Raw genomic sequence first — 24,237 nt, 5'->3', positions numbered from 1 at the left:
CTTTTTTTACAACTGTGTACAATAACTGTGTATTTTTAGTTTTGTTTTAACTTTGTCTTTTTTAGAGAACATCAAACCTGCCAAGGGACAAAAGACGGAAATTAGCCTCTTGGCTACAATCTTGTATATTTAGCATTTTTGTTTAAATGCTGGCAATATATGCTGTCCCTTTCTTAAATAAATAAACTTGAGAGGACTTGTTTCACTGACCGCTCAAACCTACAGGCAGAAAATGTTTTCCCCCAGTAAGGTCGTCTATTGCTACAGCTGGAGAAATGCTAATGCACTGTGAAGTATAACCTAATGCAGTGTGGTATTTCCATAGAGGTAGAAAATAACACTACAGAGGCCCCCTCACCCCTTTTTACGGCAATCTGTAGCGGCCATTATCTGTAGGTAGATCAGAGAAATGGAAATTAACGGAGAACGAGGCTCACCTCTGTCAAAAATGGCTTAATCATGTGAAAATGTCCATCAACACACTATACAAGCACAATAATAGTTGAAGTGTGTTGCTAACTATGTTCATAAAAGATATTATTTGATTATTGTGATGTGAACTAATGGGTGCGAGTAATGGACATGGCTGCGCTCGCTTCCCCAATTATCGCACTGCCCCGCTCACCTGTTGACAATGACACTGATTACTTGGCGTGCCAAGAAAGCCATGGCTGTGTTGGGGCTCATTCGCGAGAGGCCGAGAGACAGAAGCAGTTGGGGCTGCTGGGTCCAATTGTGGGGAACGTTTGGTGGCGTTCGCGGTTGTTTAGGACCGCCGGCGCTGAAGACACCGGGGACCACTTAGTGACCCGGAGTAAGATAGTGGGGGGAAATGCTTAGCTAGCCAGGACCACGATAGTGTAGACGGACCCAGCGGGTTGCCTCACTTCCAGGCCACTCCAAACCCGGCTAAACAGCCACCTTGATGAACTGCTCGCTTATGATCCAACTGACTGACTGAATGAAGTGAGGTCTCGCTCCGCAGCGGGACAACGGGGTCTCGCTGCCCACGGACAGGGAAGTCCGCTTTTAAACTTATTCCTTCATTTTGTGTGTGCGTGTTTGCTGGTGCGTGTGTGAGCGCGTGGGTGCCATCGCTCTGTTAAGTGTAACCCGGTCACCAACGAAAGTCTGTCTTCTCACGCGTGTACTGTCTTATTAGTGGTAGATGTTTTGATGATGATTCTGAAGGGTGCCGTGTTGATGCTTTTAATGGACTCATAATTACTTGCCGTGATGAATTGCTATATAGTGCTGTGATGAATTACTGAAGGCCTGACTTGCTGTGATGAATTGCTGTGATGAATTTTCCACTGAGTTGCTGTGATGAATTGCCGTGATTATTTTGTTGTAATGTAGCTTATTTATAGCCTCTATTTATTGCATGGTATTTATCTAGCTATTTATTGTGGGGATTGGGTTATGGGTCTAAGCATGCTGTGTGTATTGTAGCCTAGTGCATCACTTGACCTGTATGGCTTACTCAGACTTCTTGTTGTGTGGGGCGGGGAAACCCTGTGTAGGGGAGATGGCCTATGGGGCTCAGTTATTTTAATGAACTTGCATTAATAATAAAGAGTTGTTATTCCTTGAATCCTTTTGTGCATGGTTGTTCCATACCGGACCATACCGGGGTATAATTAAAGGTGGTGGCAGCTTAATTAGCATACTGTCATTTTAGCGCCCTCTTGTGGCAGCTCACAAATTTATTACATTGGTGGCAGCGGTGGGATTTAATCTTGCAAAATGGAACGACCTGCACGTGTGGATTCTAGTAATGCAACTGCGGGGGGCTCACATGGTAACACGATGGGCCGTCCGGTGTTCATGCCCGAAACGTTTACAGGTCAAGGTCGGGATTGGTCAGACTGGTCCCAGCAGTTTGCATTGGCCGCAGATGTTAATAACTGGAATGATGATCTTAAATTGAAATTCATGTCTTTGTTGTTATCTGGGCGGGCCAGAGATGTTTATTGTGGATTGACTGAAGAAGAAAGAAGTAGTTACACAAATTTACGCACAGCCTTGAATAAATGTTTTGACCCTTGTGAGAGTGAGGATTGGAATCGAGCTAGTTTCTCTTCGAGGAGGAGGTTGGCCACAGAGTCGGCACGTGAGTTTGGCAATGCCCTGAGACGTCTGATTTCCAAAGCGTACCCATCTGCAGGGGGTGCTACACAAGACTTACTGGCGAGAGAACATTTTGTGGCACATGTTGGGGTGGGGGAATTGCGTATACAACTCCGTAGTGCAAAACCAGCTACCCTAGAAGCAGCCATAAATTTAGCCTCTGAATTGGAACTGATAAGAGACATGGAACAGGGCCAGACAGCGAACAAGGCTAAAATATGCGGAGTGTCAAGTAGCTCCCCTGATCCCCAAATGACTGTGTTACTTCAAACAGTAGAAAGCCTACGGCAAGAGGTTAAGTCTCTTAAAGTAACAGTCGACAAACTCTCAGCTTCTCAAGATGGTAATAGGCCTACCCCTGTAGTCAGAACTCCACGGGTGGGACCTCAAGCACCTAGTCGCGCTCCTAAAGAGCGCTCTGACGTATGCTGGGAATGTGGATGTAATCGACACTGGAGAAAGGACTGCCCATATCTGTCGGGAAACTCGAAGGAGTGAGTGGTGAAGGCCAACGACTCACTCCCCCAAGTTACTCAGCGGGCCTACAAATTAGTGCGTCACGGGGCAGCCAGGGTGTGGGGGTGTTTTTACCTGCTAAAGTGGGTGGGGTAGACTGTAGTCTATTAGTGGACACCGGGGCCCAGGTTTCTGTAGTAGCCAAGGAGTTTTGGCAGAGGGCCACTGGTGGTAAATCTACACTGGAACCTTACACTGGGACTGTGTCGGCAGCAAATGGGGGGCCGATGAGCATCATGGGGAAATGGGCAGCAGCATGTCAGATCAATTCACTCGCCTTAGTAATTGACTTTCTAGTTGCAGACATTCCATTGCATGATGTTTTACTTGGGACTGACTTTCTCCTTAAATTTGGGGCAGTGATAAATCTGGGGGAACGCTGTTGTGAGATTATGGGAAAACGACTGCCTCTACTGTATAGTAATCTCAACAACCAAGTGCGACGGGTTGTGGTGCAGGAAGATGTTATTGTTCCTCCCTGTTGTGAAATCATACTACCAGGAAGTGTAGAGGGGGTTTTTGAGGAACCTGTAGAGGGGTTACTTGAGCCTGCTACTGGTGTGGCAGAAGATATTTTGATAGCACGGGCTCTCTGTAGAGTGAAGAAGGGTGTCCTACCCCTTAGGGTTCTCAATGTAACAGAGGGGGAGCTCTTGTTGAGAAAGGGAACGACTGTGGGTACTCTGGATGTGAATGTGGATGTGCTTACCGGTGAAGAGTCTGAAACAGAGTGTATGACAGGGGTTGCACAGTGGACTTCGGACTCCTTGATGACCCAATTTGGGCTAGACAACAAGGGGCTAACAAAAACCCAATTGCAAGCTGTCCGTGAGCTGTTTAATAACAATGTCTCTGTTTTCAGCCGTGATGATTCAGACCTGGGTAGGACACATCTGACCCACCACCAGATTGACACCGGGCAAGCAAGGCCCATCAAAATGGCCCCTCGCAGAGTACCTCTTCACTTGCAACAAGAGGTGTCGGAGCACATCAAGCAAATGCAAGGAAAAGGCATCATCCAACCCTCCTGCAGTCCCTGGGCAGCACCTGTAGTACCGGTGAGGAAAAAGGATGGTGGTTTGCGCTTTTGCGTCGACTACAGGAAACTAAATGAGGTAACGAAAAAAGATGCCTACCCCCTCCCACGCATTGATGACGCCCTAGATAGTCTGCATAGTGCCCAATGGTTTTCTACTCTCGACCTTGCCAGTGGGTACTGGCAGGTTGAGGTGGACCCTCAAGACCGTCCTAAAACGGCTTTTACCACCCGACAGGGGCTTTTTGAGTTCAACGTGTTACCATTTGGGCTAACCAATAGTCCTAGTACTTTTCAGCGACTAATGGACTTAGTTTTAGCTGACTTGCAATGGACTACATGTTTAGTGTACCTGGATGACATCATCGTCTTTGGGCGGGACTTTGCAGAACACCTTCAGCGTTTAGACCAGGTCTTGTCAAAACTCAAGATGGCGCACCTTAAAGTGAAACCGGCAAAATGTAACTTTTTTTCCACTAAAGTTCACTATTTAGGGCATGTCATTTCAGCGGAAGGGGTGATGGCAGACCCTGAGAAAGTGGAAGCCGTACGAGGCTGGCCCACCCCTAAAAACCAGACAGAGGTGCGTAGCTTCCTCGGACTAGCGTCATATTACAGACGTTTTGTTAAGGGTTTTGCAGAGATAGCTAGGCCATTGCACAAGTTGACGGAAAAAGGCCGGCGGTTTCAGTGGGATGAGGCGTGTCAAGAAGCCTTTGTCAAGTTAAAAACCTGTCTAATCTCTGCGCCCGTGCTAGCATACCCTGATCCCCAGAAAAGTTTCATCTTGGATACAGATGCGAGTGACACTGGTATTGGAGCGGTGCTTTCGCAGGAGGTAGATGGCTTAGAGCGAGTGGTAGCCTATGCAAGCCGAGCCCTGACCAAACAGGAGCGTAAATATGCTACAACGAAAAAAGAACTTTTAGGTGTAGTGGCCTTCACAAAGTACTTTAAACATTTCTTGCTCGGTAAAGAATTCTTACTCAGGACGGACCACAACTCCCTCAGGTGGCTCCATAACTTTCATGGGATAGAGGGACAACTGGCCAGGTGGCTAGAGCAGTTGGCAGCATTCCAATATAAGATTGTTCACAGACCTGGGAAACTTCACACAAATGTTGATGCGTTGTCTCGATTACCTGGGTACAAGGGAGACCTGCCCGGGAGTACATCTCAGATATGTGCAGTGGATCAAAAAGGGGGGGAATTGCCTCCTGAACGGGGGGAACCAACATCAGACCCCCTGGACGATGATGCCTTGACCGAGGCCCAGCACGCTGACCCAGAGTTGAAATTGCTGATGAAGCTAAAAGCACAGAACGGGGACAGACGCGTGGCATTGAATACTTACCCGGACCTGAAGAAGTTTGGGTTGGTTTGGGACCAATTAAAGGTACAGGGACGGAGGTTGGTACGGGTGTTGCCTGCAAAGCCAAAATTACCTGCCAGAACCCAACTTGTGTTACCCGCGTCCTTGGTACCAGTAGTATTACAGCAGTTACACGATAAAACTACGGGTGCTCATTTGGGAGTTCAAAAAATACAAGGGAAAATAAGGGACAGATTCTACTGGCCAGGGTGGTTTCAAAGGGTAAAGAAGTGGTGCCAGGATTGTGGAGAATGTGGGTCTCAGAAGCAGTCAGGTGCAACCCCCAGGGCACCCATGGTGACCTCTGCCACTTCGGCTCCCTTTGAGAGGATAGCAATAGATATTCTGGGTCCCTTGCCTAAAACGGAGCGTTCTAATGTGTACATCATGGTGGTGGGGGACTATTTCTCAAAATGGACAGAAGCTTATCCTATCCCCAACCAGGAAGCAGAGACGTTGGCCAGAGTGTTAATGAACGAGTGGGTCTCTCGCTATGGCACTCCAAGGAGCTTGCACTCTGACCAAGGTCGCAGTTTCGAGTCCAATCTATTCCAGCAACTGTGTCATTTGCTGGATATAAGTAAGACCAGAACCACACCATACCACCCACAATCGGACGGCATGATAGAAAGATTCAACCGTACACTTTTGTCTATGTTAGTCTTTTATGTGGATGAAAATCAACAGAACTGGGATAGTCTTCTTCCATTTGTGATGATGGCCTACAGAAGTAGCGTGAATGCCACTACAGGTTTTACCCCCCATAAAGTCTTGTTTGGTAGGGAGATGGTTTTACCAATCGATGTAATGTTAAACATTGATGTAAATGAAAAGTTCCCCTCGGCTAAAGGCTATGTGGAAAGGTTAACTGAAAGCTTGTCTACAGTGTTGGAGGCAGTAAAGAAACACCAGGCTAGAGCTTCAGAAAACCAAAAGTTTTATTTTGATTTTAAAGCACAACACCAGTCTTACTCAGTGGGGGAATTTGTGTGGGTAAGAAATAAAGCCAGAAAGAAGGGGGTGAGTCCAAAACTACAGAAAAGATTCAAGGGACCTTTCCGAGTTATTGAGCGAGTATCAGACGTGCTTTATCGAATACAACCAGAAGGGGGAGTCTCCAGTAATGTTGTGCATTTTAATCTGCTAAAACCCTGTGTGTCTCCTACCGTTACAGAACCAATGCCACAGCTGGGGGCCCAAGTCCATGACCAGCCGGCAACAGGGTCATCTCTGCAGCTTGGGCGGAGGGGTGAGAGGCCACCGGGTGGTGCCAGTCGGGTGTTCCGGCGGTCGAGGGGTCCTGCTGTGGGGAGCACGGGGGCTCCTATGGCTGCCAGAGCTGTGCCCAGGGTTATCCCATCTGCAGTCGGAGGGTCCCAGAGGTCGGAGGCATCCACAGGAAACCCAGCCAGGGGGACCAGATCGACTTCTGCTCCTGTGGTCTCTGATGGTGTGGCCGCCGACGGGGCAGCTGCGGGTGGGACATCCGGTTCATCTGCTGCAGAGGGTCTGCTGTCGCCTGAGGCATCTGCTGTGGAGGACTTCATCCTGCCACCCGAGTCTGGTGCCCAGGAGACACCTGAGGTTGCTGGGGAGGAGTCCGGCCTGTCAGCAGCATTGGCTGCTGGGGGGTCCTGCGTCCCAGTTGCTTCAGCTGGGGGGGAGGTCAGTTGGCCTTCCACGGATGGAGAACCTGGTTCTCCAAACGAAGAGCATCCCCAGCCGGAGCTGGGGACATCGCCAGGGGGGTCACTACTTCCAGGTAGTCCGGCGGCTGGTGACCTGGGCCGGCCGGAGCGTGCAAGAAGGCGCCCTGCATGGTGCCAAGACTATGTTGTTTCTTTGTGAGGACTCGGGGACGAGTCCATTTTTCTGGAGGGGGGGTAGTGTGATGTGAACTAATGGGTGCGAGTAATGGACATGGCTGCGCTCGCTTCCCCAATTATCGCACTGCCCCGCTCACCTGTTGACAATGACACTGATTACTTGGCGTGCCAAGAAAGCCGTGGCTGTGTTGGGGCTCATTCGCGAGAGGCCGAGAGACAGAAGCAGTTGGGGCTGCTGGGTCCAATTGTGGGGAACGTTTGGTGGCGTTCGCGGTTGTTTAGGACCGCCGGCGCTGAAGACACCGGGGACCACTTAGTGACCCGGAGTAAGATAGTGGGGGGAAATGCTTAGCTAGCCAGGACCACGATAGTGTAGACGGACCCAGCGGGTTGCCTCACTTCCAGGCCACTCCAAACCCGGCTAAACAGCCACCTTGATGAACTGCTCGCTTATGATCCAACTGACTGACTGAATGAAGTGAGGTCTCGCTCCGCAGCGGGACAACGGGGTCTCGCTGCCCACGGACAGGGAAGTCCGCTTTTAAACTTATTCCTTCATTTTGTGTGTGCGTGTTTGCTGGTGCGTGTGTGAGCGCGTGGGTGCCATCGCTCTGTTAAGTGTAACCCGGTCACCAACGAAAGTCTGTCTTCTCACGCGTGTACTGTCTTATTAGTGGTAGATGTTTTGATGATGATTCTGAAGGGTGCCGTGTTGATGCTTTTAATGGACTCATAATTACTTGCCGTGATGAATTGCTATATAGTGCTGTGATGAATTACTGAAGGCCTGACTTGCTGTGATGAATTGTGATGAATTTTCCACTGAGTTGCTGTGATGAATTGCCGTGATTATTTTGTTGTAATGTAGCTTACTTATAGCCTCTATTTATTGCATGGTATTTATCTAGCTATTTATTGTGGGGATTGGGTTATGGGTCTAAGCATGCTGTGTGTATTGTAGCCTAGTGCATCACTTGACCTGTGTGGCTTACTCAGACTTCTTGTTGTGTGGGGCGGGGAAACTCTGTGTAGGGGAGATGGCCTATGGGGCTCAGTTATTTTAATGAACTTGCATTAATAATAAAGAGTTGTTATTCCTTGAATCCTTTTGTGCATGGTTGTTCCATACCGGACCATACCGGGGTATAATTAAAGGTGGTGGCAGCTTAATTAGCATACTGTCATTTTAGCGCCCTCTTGTGGCAGCTCTCAAATTTATTACATTATTAAAGGGACAGTTTGGTCAATTTCAACATGCAGTTGTAATGCTCACACTACCCTGGACTTGCCAGTGCCTAAGATTTTTTTTTCTTCTTCTTCAGCCGTTTCCGAGAACGTGGTCATTGTAATGGGGGCAGCTCTTTGTTTACATTTCAAAAAACATTTTTATTTATTCCCAAAAACATCCAAAAGGTTATAAAACATCAGCAGACAACTAGCAAACAGCAGTACCTTTTGGGAAAATATTTGGAGTTGGCCTATGTTTCATTTTTTAAAAATGTAAACAAACGCTGCCCCCATTAGAATTGCTTATATCTCGGAAAGGGCTGAGCCGAAAAATGTGGCATCACCAGGTACTGACAAGTCAAGGGTAGCGTGAGCAATACAACTACATGTTGAAATTGACCAAACTGTCCCTTTAAATGTATTTTATCGACTCATATGATTTAAGTAGATATTTAGCCTGCCATTTCAAATCTGGTCTTTGATTAATGTGTTACTTCATATTTACACAGTTTTAGTTAATTTCTTGACAGGGGTGGGCGTGTTCTCCATTGACTTGCATTGCCTGAAGTTACCTACACTACCTACGGAAGTTGGGAAGCTCCAGCTGCCATTTCCCAGTGCTGTCGCAAATTGCTGTGTCCTCTCTAGTGTTATTTTCTACCTCTATGGGTATTTCTTACTTCTTAGTGGTGTGGACTGGCAGTGCCCTCACGATCTGATTCGTTCATGATTCGGGAGGTAGCGATTCGATTCGATTCTATGCGATTTGATCCGATCCGATTCAATTCTACCAGGCACGTGCGCTCCAATACGGCAGGGGAGGCAGTGCCTCACCAACCCTACATGAGAATGAGATGCAGTAAATGTGAATAATAGTAACTATAACAGCTATTGTTTTCGCACCATATCTGCACCCTAACTACCATTTGTGCAGTATTTAAACATTTTCAATCATTTTCGTGGCCAAAATCGTAATATTTGCCCATTTCATGTCAAATTGCTCCGAATACGCTGAATTTGGGGCAACTCCGAGTTTGCCTCACCCCAGATTGCGCAATCCCTCGTTAACAAGCTTGTGCGCATGCGCCATTTTGCTCGTTCTGTGTATGCAACCTGGTAATATTGTATTAAACATTTTTATACACTTAATAGAAATATGTATGGTGTGCCCTCATTTTCCTGATAGTTTTTTTTTTTTACTATTTTCTATGTGTGATTATCATTTCTTTACTCTGAACGCTTTGGCATAACGCCCACTGAAAGATACAGTGGTGCGGCGAGCAGCACCTTGGCCTCACCCTCGTTCTGGCATTGAGAGTCTTGCTGGCAGTTACGTCATAGCGAATCTGAAGTTCATAATACAGTCAGTCCAGTCGTGTCATTAGTGTTGGCTAGCTTGTTCACTTTGACTGCTACCATGGAAGTGGATTTCATAACGAAACTAAGAGCTTCAAGTAACAGGAATTAACAGGACAGAATAAGGTAGGAAATCCGTTTTTCCCCCTGATGTGCTCGCCGAAGCACTAAGTTTACTATTTGGTGGCAATGTTGTTGTCAATGTTGTTATCGATGTTGTCTACTTGTCTTCCGTCTAACTAGCCGTCACTTCAAAGCAAAGCACCTGTGCTATCCTGTCACCAAGCTAACACCACTTTCAAAAATGCACACCTTTCCTGAATTCATGGTGGGCTGCCCGGGTGGTTTAGTTACCCTATGTAATGTGATGTGTGTAGATTCGCTTGTGTTTGTTGGGCATCTGCGTGTGACTGGAGTGAACAGTGTACAGTGCGAGGCAGCGAGAACAGTGTCTGGCTGCGCAAGCTACTTGTAGAACCTAGTAAGCTAACATTTAGCTCCACTAGACAAGCTACATCCGATAGAAATATTAAGCTAGCTCCATCTGTAAAATGTAGCGAACTACATTACAAGCTACTTCAACTAGAAATTCAAAAGTACAGCATATTTGTATTATTTGGGCTGCAAAACTGACATCTGATATGTCTGTTGGATATGAAAGCCCCATATGATATTTTTGGCCATGGTAATATACCTATGGTCAATCAGCTGGCTTCTTTTCTCTCCTGTCTCCCCCCGTGTGTGCGCATTTTGCCTCGTCATTAGTTTTGCGTACCATTGAGTTTTGATACCGGTCTGAAGGAGGTAGAGTGACATAGCGCATGAAAATGTCAATAGAAACAAAGGTGTGGACATTCGGGTGTATGATTTGATTGCTCGAGACATTTTTGGGAGATAATAGTCCATGGTCTGGCAACTAGCTGTCTTCCTCTCCTGCCTTCAGTGTGTGTGTGTGTGTGTGTGTGTGTGTGTGTGTGTGTGTGCCTGTCGCGTTTGAGAGTTCCATTGGCGCACGGCACGAGCATGAAGACCCGTAGTTGCGCATGGAAATGTTCCGTTTTATTTGTTCATCATTTTGTTTCAACATCATCTAATGTCATGATAATATATCAAAAGCCGCGGTTAGGGCCTCGCGTGGCGACTGATTCAGTGCCCCCGGACCCTCCTACCACAACAGTTTCTCCGATGACGCCCCCCCCCTTTTTTAAGCTTCCCCAACAGTCTTGCTGTAGCGCCGCCTATGTGTAGGCCTACCTTATGTTAAGAAAGCTATGACATATGAAACTTATCGGTAGGCCTATTTGGCAAATATTTACTAATACTGTAGCTGTAGTATTATATATTTGAAAATGTGATATTGGAAAAGTCAGTGCCTCACCAGCCATAAACTTGACCGCACGTCACTGAATTCTACAATGCATTGCAATGCATTACATTTCTACTGAAAGCAAAGCAAATGTTTAATCAGTCATGATGAGGCAATACAATTAGTCAGATACTGAGCAACAATTTATTGGCTGTTTTCTGTATCAGTCTGGATCAGTCTGTATCAGTATTGCAATGCTTTGAAGTACGATTATTTAATTTAACATTCATTTGCTCCCGAAATATCCACGGAAGTAATTGAAACTTAAAGGCCAACTTCCGATAAAACACAGTTTTACTCACTCCTTTTGAAGATCGGACGGTCACCCCAAGTTAAACTCACTTGCAAGGCTCTCATAGCGGTGCGTCACCTCGCCTGGCTGTGTTTCCCGGTGTTTCCCAATTGACATAAATAATGCAGAGAAACGAGCGAATCACGAAAGCCTTTCTGTGTTTCGTCACGTCGAAAGAAGGCGTCTCCCACAAAGGTTTATGTCGACCCATTTTTCGAAAAACATGTAGAGTAATTTTTTTCTGCTTGTTTTCAATACAAGCAACGTCTGGTGGCCCGAAATCTAGCTTAGCTTAGCTATCAGCTGGTTGCTACTCTCAGGTACACACACAGCACAAAGCCTCATCCATAAAGCAAGCCCACTCTGGTTGCTCGCCTCCGTTGGCGCCCCTATAGTGCAGTACCACCCGGGGAAGTGGCGACTCTGTTTCCCATTACATTCTCTCCAAGAACAGGAGGACTGAGACAATCAGAGACGCATTTCCACGAGAGCAGGAAGAGTGAGCCAATCAGAGACGCATTTCCACGAGAAACACGGAACACTCTCTCGTTTCTCCACAAGCCACCTTGCTGGCTTGCAAAAACGGCTTGAAACAAAGCAACCAGAGCGTTTTTTAAAACAGGACCAACGCGTAACACATTCAATAACAATGGGGAACACAGCAATATTAATCAAATGACGTTGAGAGGCCATCTTTAAAAAAAAATGCCGGATCGATTCTGGAACTTGCCGCATTGAATTGGATTGTCCATGCCCCGCATTGTATTGCATCGCCGAATCGATCATTGTTGACACCACTAGTATTTCTATAATATGCGTGGTTGGTTGTTTATTGCAAGTAGGCTGTGGTATTGTATTGGTTGCTGTTTGAAGCTGTAGCTATGATACCTATCTAGTGAGAAAAGGTAGCTAAAATCTGATTGTTTGTTTACCATAGCTCATCATAGACTGAAGATGGTTAGTCAGTGTTAGCTGTAAATAGCATAATATTTCAGTTTGAGGCTCTCACAATGTTTTATTTCACATGGCTCGAAGAGTATTTCGGTATGTATTCTTGAGACATCTGTGGAGGAAATGTTAGGTCTGTGAAAGCATTGCAGATTGCACCGAAATGAGCCACGAATTGTTTTCAAATGTGTTGATACAACTTGTAAACATGTGTGTTCAGGCTGCTTTGAAGTCACACTTCCATCACTTCCACAACAGTACACCCACCGTTAATGTTATTCAGGATGTGACCTTGTGATGGTCACAGCATCATACTGCTTTCACCTTCTGGAAGGGCACCACTTCATACAGTACAGAGTAGAGTTGCCCAGCTGGGACTCGAACCCGGACCTTCTGGATTAGTAGCGGTTAGAGCCACAGTTTACTACCCCAGAAGGTCTGGGTTCCGGTCCCGGGAGGGCAACTCTTCTCCCCTTCACTACAGTCTGCTTCCAAAAGGTGAAGGCAGTGTGATGGTTTGACCATAAGCCATAACTAGAAGTTCTGGGTGTGCTCTTACTGTCATGCCAACAAGCCTAGCCCCGTCGGTGCCCCAGAATGGTAATCCGCAGGCCCGGTTTGGAGCCTGAGCATAGCAACTATACCTCACTTCACTATACTCGTGCTGTAATAAAAAAATGTTTTTTCCATGCCTATGACTAGGGTCATCCTGCTTTGTTGCTGAAAACTTCATGCTCAGCATTGACCAAGTCATCGTCAATGACCACATATCCTCCTTCACCTCAGTGCTAATGTTTGGCCGTTATTAAGCGGGCTTGCCACGCTTATAGTAATCTCTAAGTCGCGTTTAGTTATTGCTTATCTTGTATTGGTCTGTAAAAATGAGATCATGTTCTGCTATAGCGTGTCCATGTCTCTTGTCGTTTTTTGTTTTCGTCGATTTTGTGCAAGTTTTGGTCCCCATACAAAACAATGGTAGAATGCTTGTGAATGAGGGTTCCGCCACAAGGGATCAGAGTGTAGCGACTTTTTTCGTTCATAAAACATCAACACTTTCACCTAGAAGTTTAGTTGACGTGTTGTTAGCGAGCTCTGGAAGATGACTCCAAACGTTGAAAAGATCATGACCCAACTCCCATTACTTTTTAAATGGCAGGTGTGTAAAAACCCCAATGGCTGTGTCCTATTCATTTTAGAAGTGTCTCTCTGAAGAGGTCAGGGCATCTGCCACAAAAGGTCAATTTGTGACTGAACCGTTTAACCTATGTCGTAGTTTTGCCAACATTTCTTCATTAATATTTACAATTATTTATTGGAAATTAACACAATATCTTCACATGAAGAATATCTTCATTTCAGAGGTTTTGCTCTCAAATGTGCTTCTCTGCCAGCAATACACTTTTAGAGACATTCTGTGGGTCCACCAAAGACAGCTGCTGTCGTAAACTGAGCTACAGAGGTGTCGAGTCACACAGCCACTTGCTGGAGTTAGTGAGTTGGGTAGACCCATGGAGTGACCAGTTCCATATTTGACTTAGTCAGTTAGAGGCTGAACTGACCATATTTGTGAATGTATTCTTGTACTGAACCACTGATGTTCTGACCATGTTTGATACATGATGTAATACACTTGTGGGGTTTAAATACTGTTCTCAAATGTGAGCTCGGGAGAAGAGCTGGGGACGACTGGGGAAGCGCTTGGCGGATGGGCGCTAAAGCCCTGATGCTAAAGGCACTATGCTACATTATGGTATTCTAAGGGTTAACTGAATTGCTCTTCTCATTTGCAATGTATCAATAAATGTAACTTTCTTGATGGCAATGGCATTCGTCTTCTCCTGTGATTTCCTGGCTTCTGCTTCCTTCACTGTTCTCCTGCACAAAGATGGGTAATGTATGCTTATGGCTGATTGGGTCCAATTAACTAAATAATAACTAAGTATGTAATAGTGATAACAATAATATAAATACTTGGGTATTAATTGGTAAATGGTAAACTTACACGAGTCAGATAGCGGGTAAGATGGTTATCCATTGTGAACAGGCATTATAGCCCAGATTAAGTCTTATTAATTAAATTGGGTTATGGACTATTTTATTGGCCCAGCTAATAATCTTAATTAGCAATGTGGGTTAATAAAAAAGTCACCACATATTTGGCGAGCCTGCCAGGAGAGTTTATTAGATAATTTGAATAATTTTGGATAATAATTTTGTTCAGAAATTGTTTAATGGTCTATCTCAAAAGTTCCTAGCAATCTATCTGTTTGTTTTCAGTAAAGTGCTTTCCTGGATTGGTGAGTGGAGTTCATATGTTTACCATACAGTTTAAATTGTGATTTGACTGATTTTTGTGAGTTATCAAGTGGTTAATTGATTTTATCAGTATTGCAGAGATTTTCAAGGCCTGTGGTGTTTCCTGTCCCGTGGGGTGCCACTGGATCAGTGACATCAGTTGACCATGTGACTAGGGCCATTTGTGGTCATTTCAAGATGGCGGCTGAAGCAAGTAGGACAGACAGCACATGTCAGCTGCTGCTAGAAAATGCATTTAAAGATGCAATTTGCCTTCTGACACGACACATAACATGAGGAAGATAAGTATAGTTTGATTAATGGTTTTGATAAGTTATATCTGTGTATTTGATGTATTTGTTGAGGAATTAAGAAGTTGTGGCATGGGCAGTGAAGAAACGCATGCACAAGTCTAATGAAGTTTTATGGTGTTTATTATAAGTTGCAGTGTAGGTTAAAAGAACTGTTAAAATACTACTTGTTTACTGTTGTTTAGTGTTGTGGTTAAGGTTAAGATCTAAATTTGTGGATTCTGGCTCTCTTTGAGGTCTTCTGTATTGGCCGCATGGCAAGGCTGGTGAGCTATTTATAAGCTGCGGCCTAGCATTTGACACCCACATGTGAAAAGCTCAGTTAGAGTCACTTTAGTGTAAATTCTTATTTACTGAAAATCTGCCAAATTACAACTTCTCTTTACACATATATTCATTTCTGCGTGGAAATGTAATGGGCTATAGTCACGTGCACATTTAATGGGGTAATTAGGAAATTAATAGATTTATTTCTAGATAAATCAACTTAAGGAATCTTTGTGCAAAAGAACAAGGAACAGAAGGAATGCCACGGAGAAGGTGCCATTGGGTCATTGCAAGTTGTAAGTATGAATTTTATCTCTATTTGACTAAATTTTAGTTGGGTAGTGTGTGTTAAGAATATTCTAGTCTATTTGTGTACTGGGGAGGTTTACGACCTTTTACGACAGCTGTTGCCAGCTCGTCTATAGTCTATTCTGCAGGCAGAATGGCTGTGTGCTAGCTATTTAAAGATGGCTGCCTCTTCTGCAGAGAGGGGGTCATATTAACACTTTAAGGGCAGAGTTGTTAGACAGACATAGAATATTAGTGAATGAGTTTCTGAATGTGTGAGTGAATGGATGTTTAGTGTTATTATACAATACATTATTAATTATAGAATCAGTTTATGGAAATTAATTTTCAAACATTGGAGTTGGTTACTACAGTAACAAGCAGTTGCAAACACTATAGTCATGACACAGAACGCATATGTACATACATAGAATACACACATATACAAAATGGAAAGCTCAGAAGTTTAAAGGAGGAGACTATGTGCACTTCGCCAATGGTGTAAAATGTAATGTTGAATTTTGTTCCTCCTTGTGAGTTTTAACTTACGGGGTAAAATTAATTATGGAGAAGTTTAACTTGAATTTCCACTATGGTTAAGTGTACCAAGTCATAGTTAAGAAATGAAAGCTGAGCTACATGTATCATACACAAGTACATACATACATACATATGGGTTAAGTGTTATCTTGAATGATTGAATCTGCAGATTGATTGGGTATTTCTTCTGTCAACTGTTTAGTGTTCTGTTCCTGTGGTCAACAATGGTATTACTATGTTTAATTAATATTGATGAAGTGGTGTTATGTTGACTACAAGAATAGATTTTAAGTTGAGCCTAAGCTTTCCTTTTCAGTTGCACAGACAGGTCCCTTGAAATGTGCAGACATTCATCATACTGGATCTGGAATGACCACCAGTCCTGGGTCTTTGCCTCTCTGAACTTCTTTTTGTCGTGTCCTAAACTGGGGGTATAGAAAAAAGTGGAAAAAGTGAAGTAATGCTAGCCTATACAACAAAAGATGGATATGAACGCGCCGGTATCCTACCAATTTGGCTGTGTGAAAGCGGTGAAGGCGATTGCTAGGGGTTCCATTCCACAGTATAAGATAAGACTCTAATGAGCTGTTATAATTCTCAAAGCAAGTTCACTTGGTCCTGGGCTATTCTGTGTACATCGTGCGCTGACTACCCCAGTACAGAGTGTATTTTGGTAGGCAACTTTGTGGTATTGTATAGGTTTATTTTGAGTTATGGTAATATAATACATATATTATGAAACAACAAAGACTCTATTTTTTACTGTGGAATGATATAACTCGTAGAAGTGGGAAGCCACTGGGGAAGTATTAAGACGAAACGTGGCCACGGTTTCGCAGAAATGAAATTGGTAAGCGGGAGAGCGGTGTTGGCGGCACATCGTTTAGTCGGATGTCTTAGGGACATGGATTTTTGGGCGAGTGAAGCCGCAATCGCATTGGATGAGGTTTAGAATCATTCAATGGGGTCAGGAAGCTGAAACAGGTCAACTCTTAGTCGAGTTGTCTCTGTCGATGAAGAGTTGTTCAGAAAAGTAAACATCTATTGATTGACCATTTCAGTGTTTGTGATCTTTCTCTCATCTTGTGGCAGGAGTCTAGAATCTTGTTACAGGGTGCTGGGCCATGATGACTGAGGGTGAGAAGTGAGTGTCTTGTCTTGTCACCTGGTGTTGGTAAGTTTGAGTGAGTGAGTGGGCCTATTAGAGAAAGACTAGTGAGTGCTTGTTGAAAGAAGGCAATGGAAGAGACAAGGTGGTGTGGAGTCTTCCATTGTGGTGAGTGTAAATGTCTGTTGTTTGTTAAGTAACTTAAAATTAGAAAATCTTAAGAAAAATGGTAACTTGAAAAACTAGAAACATGGAGAAATACAGTAACACATAGACTGAACACATTTAACGTTTTTGGTTTACTTTTATGGGATTTTTGTTTGTTTTATTTCTTTAAAAAGTTTAATTTCAGTTGGGGACATCATCTTAGATGTTTGGATTTATTTTTGAGTCACTGCTATTGATAGCTGTAATTATTCTCTTAGCATTACTAAGTGGAGTCTTTTTAGCATTTGTAATAACACATGTTATAACCAGTGTGTGTCTCTCCCTCTCAGTAGCTAAAGATGGCGCTTTACGACCTGTCGTAAAAGGACACTGCTTGCAGGGGCATGGAGTGACTGGTCAGACAGAGAGAGTGAGATAAGGTTGCGTGAGTAGAAACCACTTTGAGACTGTAGGAGTTTAAAGTAATGCTTCTTAGTGCAGTGACTCATTTTCATTCTCATTTTCATTTTTAGTTTCATTTTTATTTCTCATTTTGTTTTATTTAATTTCATTTTTCACAGTTTATTTATTTATTTTGGGGGTTTGAGTTATTTTGCCCACAAGGGTAATTGGTTTATTTTATCACTTAGGACTGATGACATGAAGTTTGATACATTTGCACATATACTTAAGTCAAAGTTAAATGTAAAGCATAAAGACTGAAGTTAGTTGACATGTAGTCATATCTGACATTGCTGATCACATACAAGTAGGCCTACACTTTTGGGATTTTATTTGCAGATATTTTAAATTCATTCTTGGTTTCACTTAAAAGTTTATTATGATTTCTTTTGGGGTTTTATTTTATTTTGGGGAACTTATTTATTTATTTTGGTTAACGTTAACGATGGAGTTTTAATACTGTAAGCGTGCGAAGCATTCGTGAGATTGCATTAGGCACAAAGTACCTCTCAGATATGAGAAGTTGACCTGTTCCACAGAAAATAATTCTATTCTCTGTGGAAGGGGGGTACAGTGTAGAAATTTAAATTATTTTGCCAAAAGAAGTGTTTTAGGTCATGAACAAGTTCACTAGAATGCACCATACATGCATACAACATCATATAGGATTAGGAGAAGTGTATACACTGATTGTTGAAAGTGGTGAAATAATTTGGGTGTGTGCTAACATTTATTTGTAGTTACAGGTGGAAATAATGAGGAGTGGTCGAAGAGGAGAAAATCATCATGGAAGGTTGCCAGTGGATGATCTCTCTGCCTCTCTGGGAATCTCTCTCAAGGACTGAGCTGTCTCTCAAGTGAGGGAAAAGTTCAACATGGACAGTTGGACTGAGGTCATCAAAGGGTTGTCTCTGCTGAGATGATCTGTTGCTGTTTCCGGAGGATCAACGACTGTTTTGTGGATTAATTGACGGTGTTTCTTTCTGATTGAAAGTGGACTGAGTTGTTTCAAGTGACAAAGGGGCGTCAGGAGACGTTCCAGGAGTTTCGATGGACAGAGTTCAAGGAGCTGAGGTCAGTTGGACCTGATGGCAGGTGTGGGCACGAATGCCAGGACTGGATCTTGCCAGCTACAGAAAGGCTGGAGGAGTGCAAAGAGTCGCTGAGGAATTGCCACAGTGCCATGCAGGCAAGGAGCTGATGCCAGCATCCACGGACTGGTGCCAAAGAAATGTACCAGAGATCGTCGAAAGATTGCTGAAAGACTGAGTTGAACGGTACTGGAGTTGTAGGGGGTGTCTCGCGATACCTTCTCCGCAAGGGGCTTGCCCGAGTGTTTCCAAGGCTCGGATGGTCCTCACCTGGAGGGGTTGCTATGGACACATGCTAAGAATGGATCTACAGGAGCAACGACAGCTGCCCATGAGGGTAGCGAGGACTGAGTGATTTTGCTGTTTCAACAGGTTTCCGGAGAGACACAGAGCGATGGGCAAGAGAGAGAGAGAGAGAGACTGGTATGGCAACAACAAGATGGCGTCATGGACATTATGGACATTAGTTAGTGACCACTTCTACAAGTAAGGCAGGTTAGGGGTATACTGCACACCTAATTGTTTCACTGAGTTCATCTTTTCCATTAATTTCATTATTTCATACTGATTTGATTATTTCATTGATTTCATCTTTTCTAATTGTGTCATTGATTTAATTTCTAATTGTTTTATTGATTTCAGTTGCTGATTATTTTATTATTTTCAGAAAGTGTCTGATTTCAGGTTTTGAAGTGAATTGCATACAGTTGCATTCAACATTTAGTGAGGTACATACTGATTCTGATTTTACAGGAATAAATTCATTAAAGGCTGTCGGGCCACACACTCAAAATGAGAAAATATTCACATGGGTTTGCAAAACAGTGGGATGTTCAATAAAGGGGCAATTCATAATTTTCTTTTGGGAAAAGTTTGGGTTAACAAGAGTGTCAACTTTGAAGGAAGTTTCATATTTTATTGACTGACTGTTGTACATTTTAGTGCTCAAAAGGTTTCATGCAGAATATTAATGAAAAAATGATTTTAAGGTTTAAAATTCGGTTTGAATTTCAAAAGGGGCGTTATGTCGTAGTTTTGCCAACATTTCTTCATTAATATTTACAATTATTTATTGGAAATTAACACAATATCTTCACATGAAGAATATCTTCATTTCAGAGGTTTTGCTCTCAAATGTGCTTCTCTGCCAGCAATACACTTTTAGAGACATTCTGTGGGTCCACCAAAGACAGCTGCTGTCGTAAACTGAGCTACAGAGGTGTCGAGTCACACAGCCACTTGCTGGAGTTAGTGAGTTGGGTAGACCCATGGAGTGACCAGTTCCATATTTGACTCAGTCAGTTAGAGGCTGAACTGACCATATTTGTGAATGTATTCTTGTACTGAACCACTGATGTTCTGACCATGTTTGTAAGATGTAATACACTTGTGGGGTTTAAATACTGTTCTCAAATGTGAGCTCGGGAGAAGAGCTGGGGACGACTGGGGAAGCGCTTGGCGGATGGGCGCTAAAGCCCTGATGCTAAAGGCACTATGCTACATTATGGTATTCTAAGGGTTAACTGAATTGCTCTTCTCATTTGCAATGTATCAATAAATGTAACTTTCTTGATGGCAATGGCATTCGTCTTCTCCTGTGATTTCCTGGCTTCTGCTTCCTTCACTGTTCTCCTGCACAAAGATGGGTAATGTATGCTTATGGCTGATTGGGTCCAATTAACTAAATAATAACTAAGTATGTAATAGTGATAACAATAATATAAATACTTGGTATTAATTGGTAAATGGTAAACTTATACGAGTCAGATAGCAGAAGATGGTTATCCTTGTGCAACAGGCATTATAGCCCAGATTAAGTCTTATTAATTAAATTGGGTTATGGACTATTTTATTGGCCCAGCTAATAATCTTAATTAGCAATGTGGGTTAATAAAAAAGTCACCACACCTATAAACTTCATTCAAGCATTGTTAGAAAGATCAGCGATATGACTCCAATCTGTGAGAAGGACATGTGCCTATTCTTTTTACTATTTTAACAACAGCGAGCTAAAAATTAGAAACTGTTGTGATTCTGCCCTCTGCCTTAGAGTACAATATTAACTGCCATACAGAGAATCAGAACAGGTGCTGCCAATAAAGGGTTCCATCTCAACTGTCACATTCTCTCAAGATTCTATTCTTAACAATTCTAGAATTCTATTGTACAGCTGTTCAATACGTAAGGGATAATTGACGACACAGTGTGCGTATAACAGGAAAAATAATGCACATCTAGGTGGTCATGCGGCCACGACGCAAAGCGGAGTGGCCGTTACACCTCGGTGTGCATTATTTTTCCCGTTATACACACACCGTGAAGTCTATTATCCCGCTTATACCACGGTTGCCACACTGTCTGAAATTTATTTGAGGAATTATTTTGATGCTTTAATGGCTAAAACAAAGGTTTTCTGTATAACTACTTCCTTCCGCCACAAGAAGGTTCTTCTCATAACTTTCTGGCGAACTGCCGTTACTAATTCTAAATTGAAGGTTGCTATGGCCAAGACACCGTCGATAGTTCTATCGCATTCGGTTGTCAAGTCAAGAGCAAGTCGTTAATTCTAACGCATTTGGTTGTCAAGTCAGTCGCCTCAATGTTCTACCCATCCGATATATGGGCGCGTCTGACTTGCCCACAAGATTAGGCCTATGCTACAGTTGACATGATTCCTACAAATTTACAGATCTCACTAGATTTAAAAAAATACCCTGCGTATCTTGGCGACATTCTAAATGCCTCGCCATTAACTTTATCAAAACAGGCATTTCGTCAATCTGCTCTCCTCCCATAGGAAACTCCCCTTGATTTATTTTCCACTGCGTTCCCATAGTTAGGCCTATCCAAAAATATCCCATACTTTTCACAAGTTACGCTACTCTCTCAACTGATAAACGCTACAACCACATGAAACATCTCCTGGGTAAACGCCCACGTGAAACGGGCGTCCCTGTGCGCAGGGAATCTCTCTCTCTCTCTCTCTCTCTCTCTCTCTCTCTCTCTCTCTCTGTCACAAAGTTGACAGAGTGCTGGTCAGTTGGGAGAAATAAACATGTTTGAAATTTGATTAGGCCTACTAAGATTTGCTCCAGATTCATTATATATACCACTATACATTGCTGGTGTTTCCAGACGTGCGATGCGACATGTGCCAATTCAGGGCGTAATGCTCACAACCTTTTTGTGTGTAATTTATGAACGTGCGTGCCTTGGCGCATTGATACACTGGAGTTATGCGGTCAGAAAAGTGACCTAATAGTGGGACTACTTCAGGTGTGCATCTACTGTATAGACAGTTAATCAACAACCAATTTAGCGCGTCACAATGGGAGATTCCAGACTGCCGTGGTATAAAATGTGATATTGTCTTGCTGGAATGCTTATGACAGCCAACTGCTTGGCTCAGTGGCAAAGGTGCTGGATTAGAGATATGGAGGTTGTGAGTTCGAATCCCACTCTGACCCATGTTGATTTTCTAATTATATCATACACCGTGTTTCTTAGCCAACTTAAAATAGCATGTATGTTATTTAGTATATCCCCAAAACGCAGAGCTCCAACACTTTCAAGATGGCTGAATTCAAGATGGCTGAATTGTTTGGCCCATAACTTCTGACTGGGTGGATGGATTTTTCCCACATTTTTTTAGCTTTGTTTTCACAATAGTAGTTTGTTTTAAATTTAGGTATAGATATCAAAAATAAAACCACTCAGCTCTGCCCCAAAAGGCAAGCCCGCTTCCAGCATTTTCTGCGAGAATGCAATCTAGTTACTGCTTTAATATTATTTACCCTGTGGAACTTCACTACACACTGGAGACTCCAAAGGTAAAACTTGTTTTCTTATCATAATATATGAAAACGTAACACATTTGATATTATTTGAGATTTGATACATATGAGATTATTCTGTTTCATAAATATGTTTCTTCTCCATCAACCCTGAGAGAGGCACCAAGGTGAAAAAAGAAGAGTATGCCGTATTGGGTTTTCACCCTTATCTCTGACCTGGCTGACCATGAGTGGATGTTCCAGTACATGGTCATACATAGTTTGTTGACCTTTTATTGAAGGTAAAAATTTGATTCCTTTTAGGGGTGCTTATATTTTCGTTATTTGAAAATGCCAGTTTGTGTTGTGTTCTGTTGTGTATATTTCTTGTCTGCATGGACAAAAAAAAACTTTGTGTGTGTGTTAATGTTCACTTTGGTTTTTGCACATATGTGTGTGCTTGTCTGTTGTGTGTGTGTGTAGGTGTTCCAGTTGCAGTTAGCAGCTAAAAGCTGCTTCTTCTGGGTGCCCCTGTTCTACTGGCTGTTCTACCTCTCTACTTCGTCAAAGACAGTGTCATCCTCCTGAAAGACAATGCCATCCTCCATCCTCTGGAAAGACCATGCCATCCTCAATCCTCCTGAAGAGATTGAAGAGATAACATGACTCTAGGCTCCATTTTGACCTCCATTACTGCAGTTCATCACACAGCCACTGGGGAGCAACATGGGGTCAGAACAGGGACGGGGAACCTTCAACCTACTGTCTCGCGGGCCTGGAGGCCGTTTTATCCGGCCCCCTGATATAATTTTAATGTAATGCAGCTTCACATGAAAGATAATATATTTTGTAAAGGAATCTTAGAAATTACATTTGCTATACAATTAAATTATATTCAGGGGACCTACTGTAGAGGAGATGGGTCCTGCTTTAAAGGTGGCTGCCTTCAATACAGGCCTAAAGTGCAAAGGGAAATCCTGGTTTGTGTTCACAGTACGACTCTTGGAGGATTTTTACGGTCCTTGGAGGAATTTGAAGCGGGCCCTCGAATGAAAAAGGTTCCCCACCCCTGGATTAGAAGAACAAAGTCTTCTGTAGGAACACAGTGAAGGAATCTGTAGGAAAAGCTGGGCTGATGACCGTCAACTCTACTAGCCAGCATCCTATAATGTGTGCACTGTGCACTTTGACCAGACTGACTTGTCCCTGAAATTAAACACAGCGGCACAGGCAGTATGGGCGGAACCAGTCTTTTAAAAGACATCAAGGGGAACCAAATTGTATAGGCAGAGAAGCGCCCTATCAGACCATATACAAAATAGCCTTGGATTACACAGCTCTAAACTCCTCATGCATGGGAACGACATAAGAACATCATGTCCCATGGGTAAACGGCATTTACATTTAAAATGAAAGCAGAGTCATATTTAATATCAAATTTGCTATTTGAACACAGCCTAAACAGAAATAGCATTCTTTCTATGAAAAGTAACTTACATTTTGTCATCATGCTTAAGTTTTACATGGATAAATATAGGCCTACAAAAATACCTTTCTCCCTTATTTGGATGTCATATTGGAACACATTGGAAATGAAATGAACTCTCATTTATTTTAACAGTAGGCCAGACCATTTCTGACAACATACTAGAAGATCCAGACAAATAGCTTATCGGAGCACAAGAAATCAAGAAATGGCCAAATCTTGCTGTTGACTCGTAGAAAATGACTGTGGATTGTTTGTAGAAGAAGTAGAGACCCAAATGGAAGGTATGAAATCGTGCAAAACGTTTAAGGAATATTTAGCCTTTTAGATACAGTACCATCAAGTATGTTTTTAGAAACTATATTTAATTTTTTTGTTCATTGTATTACAATTGACAAAA

The 24,237-nt window shown here is 43.2% G+C and overlaps 1 protein-coding gene across 1 annotated transcript; it reads left to right on the top strand.

Annotated features, from left to right (window-relative positions):
• The first annotated feature begins 576 nt into the window (after nucleotides 1–576).
• On the top strand, nucleotides 577–6,902 carry LOC134447030 (uncharacterized). The gene is made up of 4 exons (XM_063196314.1): nucleotides 577–814; nucleotides 3,523–3,761; nucleotides 4,458–4,520; nucleotides 4,836–6,902. The coding sequence occupies exons 1-4, from the start codon at nucleotides 577–579 to the stop codon at nucleotides 6,900–6,902; spliced, it is 2,607 nt and encodes an 868-aa protein (XP_063052384.1).
• The last annotated feature ends 17,335 nt before the right edge of the window (nucleotides 6,903–24,237 follow it).

This window comes from Engraulis encrasicolus, chromosome 4 (assembly GCF_034702125.1).
Source record: "Engraulis encrasicolus isolate BLACKSEA-1 chromosome 4, IST_EnEncr_1.0, whole genome shotgun sequence".
Lineage (NCBI taxonomy): Eukaryota > Metazoa > Chordata > Actinopteri > Clupeiformes > Engraulidae > Engraulis > Engraulis encrasicolus.
This window is presented reverse-complemented; position numbering and strand designations above follow the sequence as displayed.

Excerpts from the sequence above, each read along its gene's own strand:
- LOC134447030 (XM_063196314.1), top strand. The coding sequence starts at position 577 with ATGGACATGGCTGCGCTCGCTTCCCCAATTATCGCACTGCCCCGCTCA. Across the intron at positions 815-3,522 it reads GGACCACTTAGTGACCCGGA|ACCTGGGTAGGACACATCTG; the intron begins GTAAGATAGTGG and ends GTGATGATTCAG. Across the intron at positions 3,762-4,457 it reads ACTACAGGAAACTAAATGAG|AAAAGTTTCATCTTGGATAC; the intron begins GTAACGAAAAAA and ends CCTGATCCCCAG.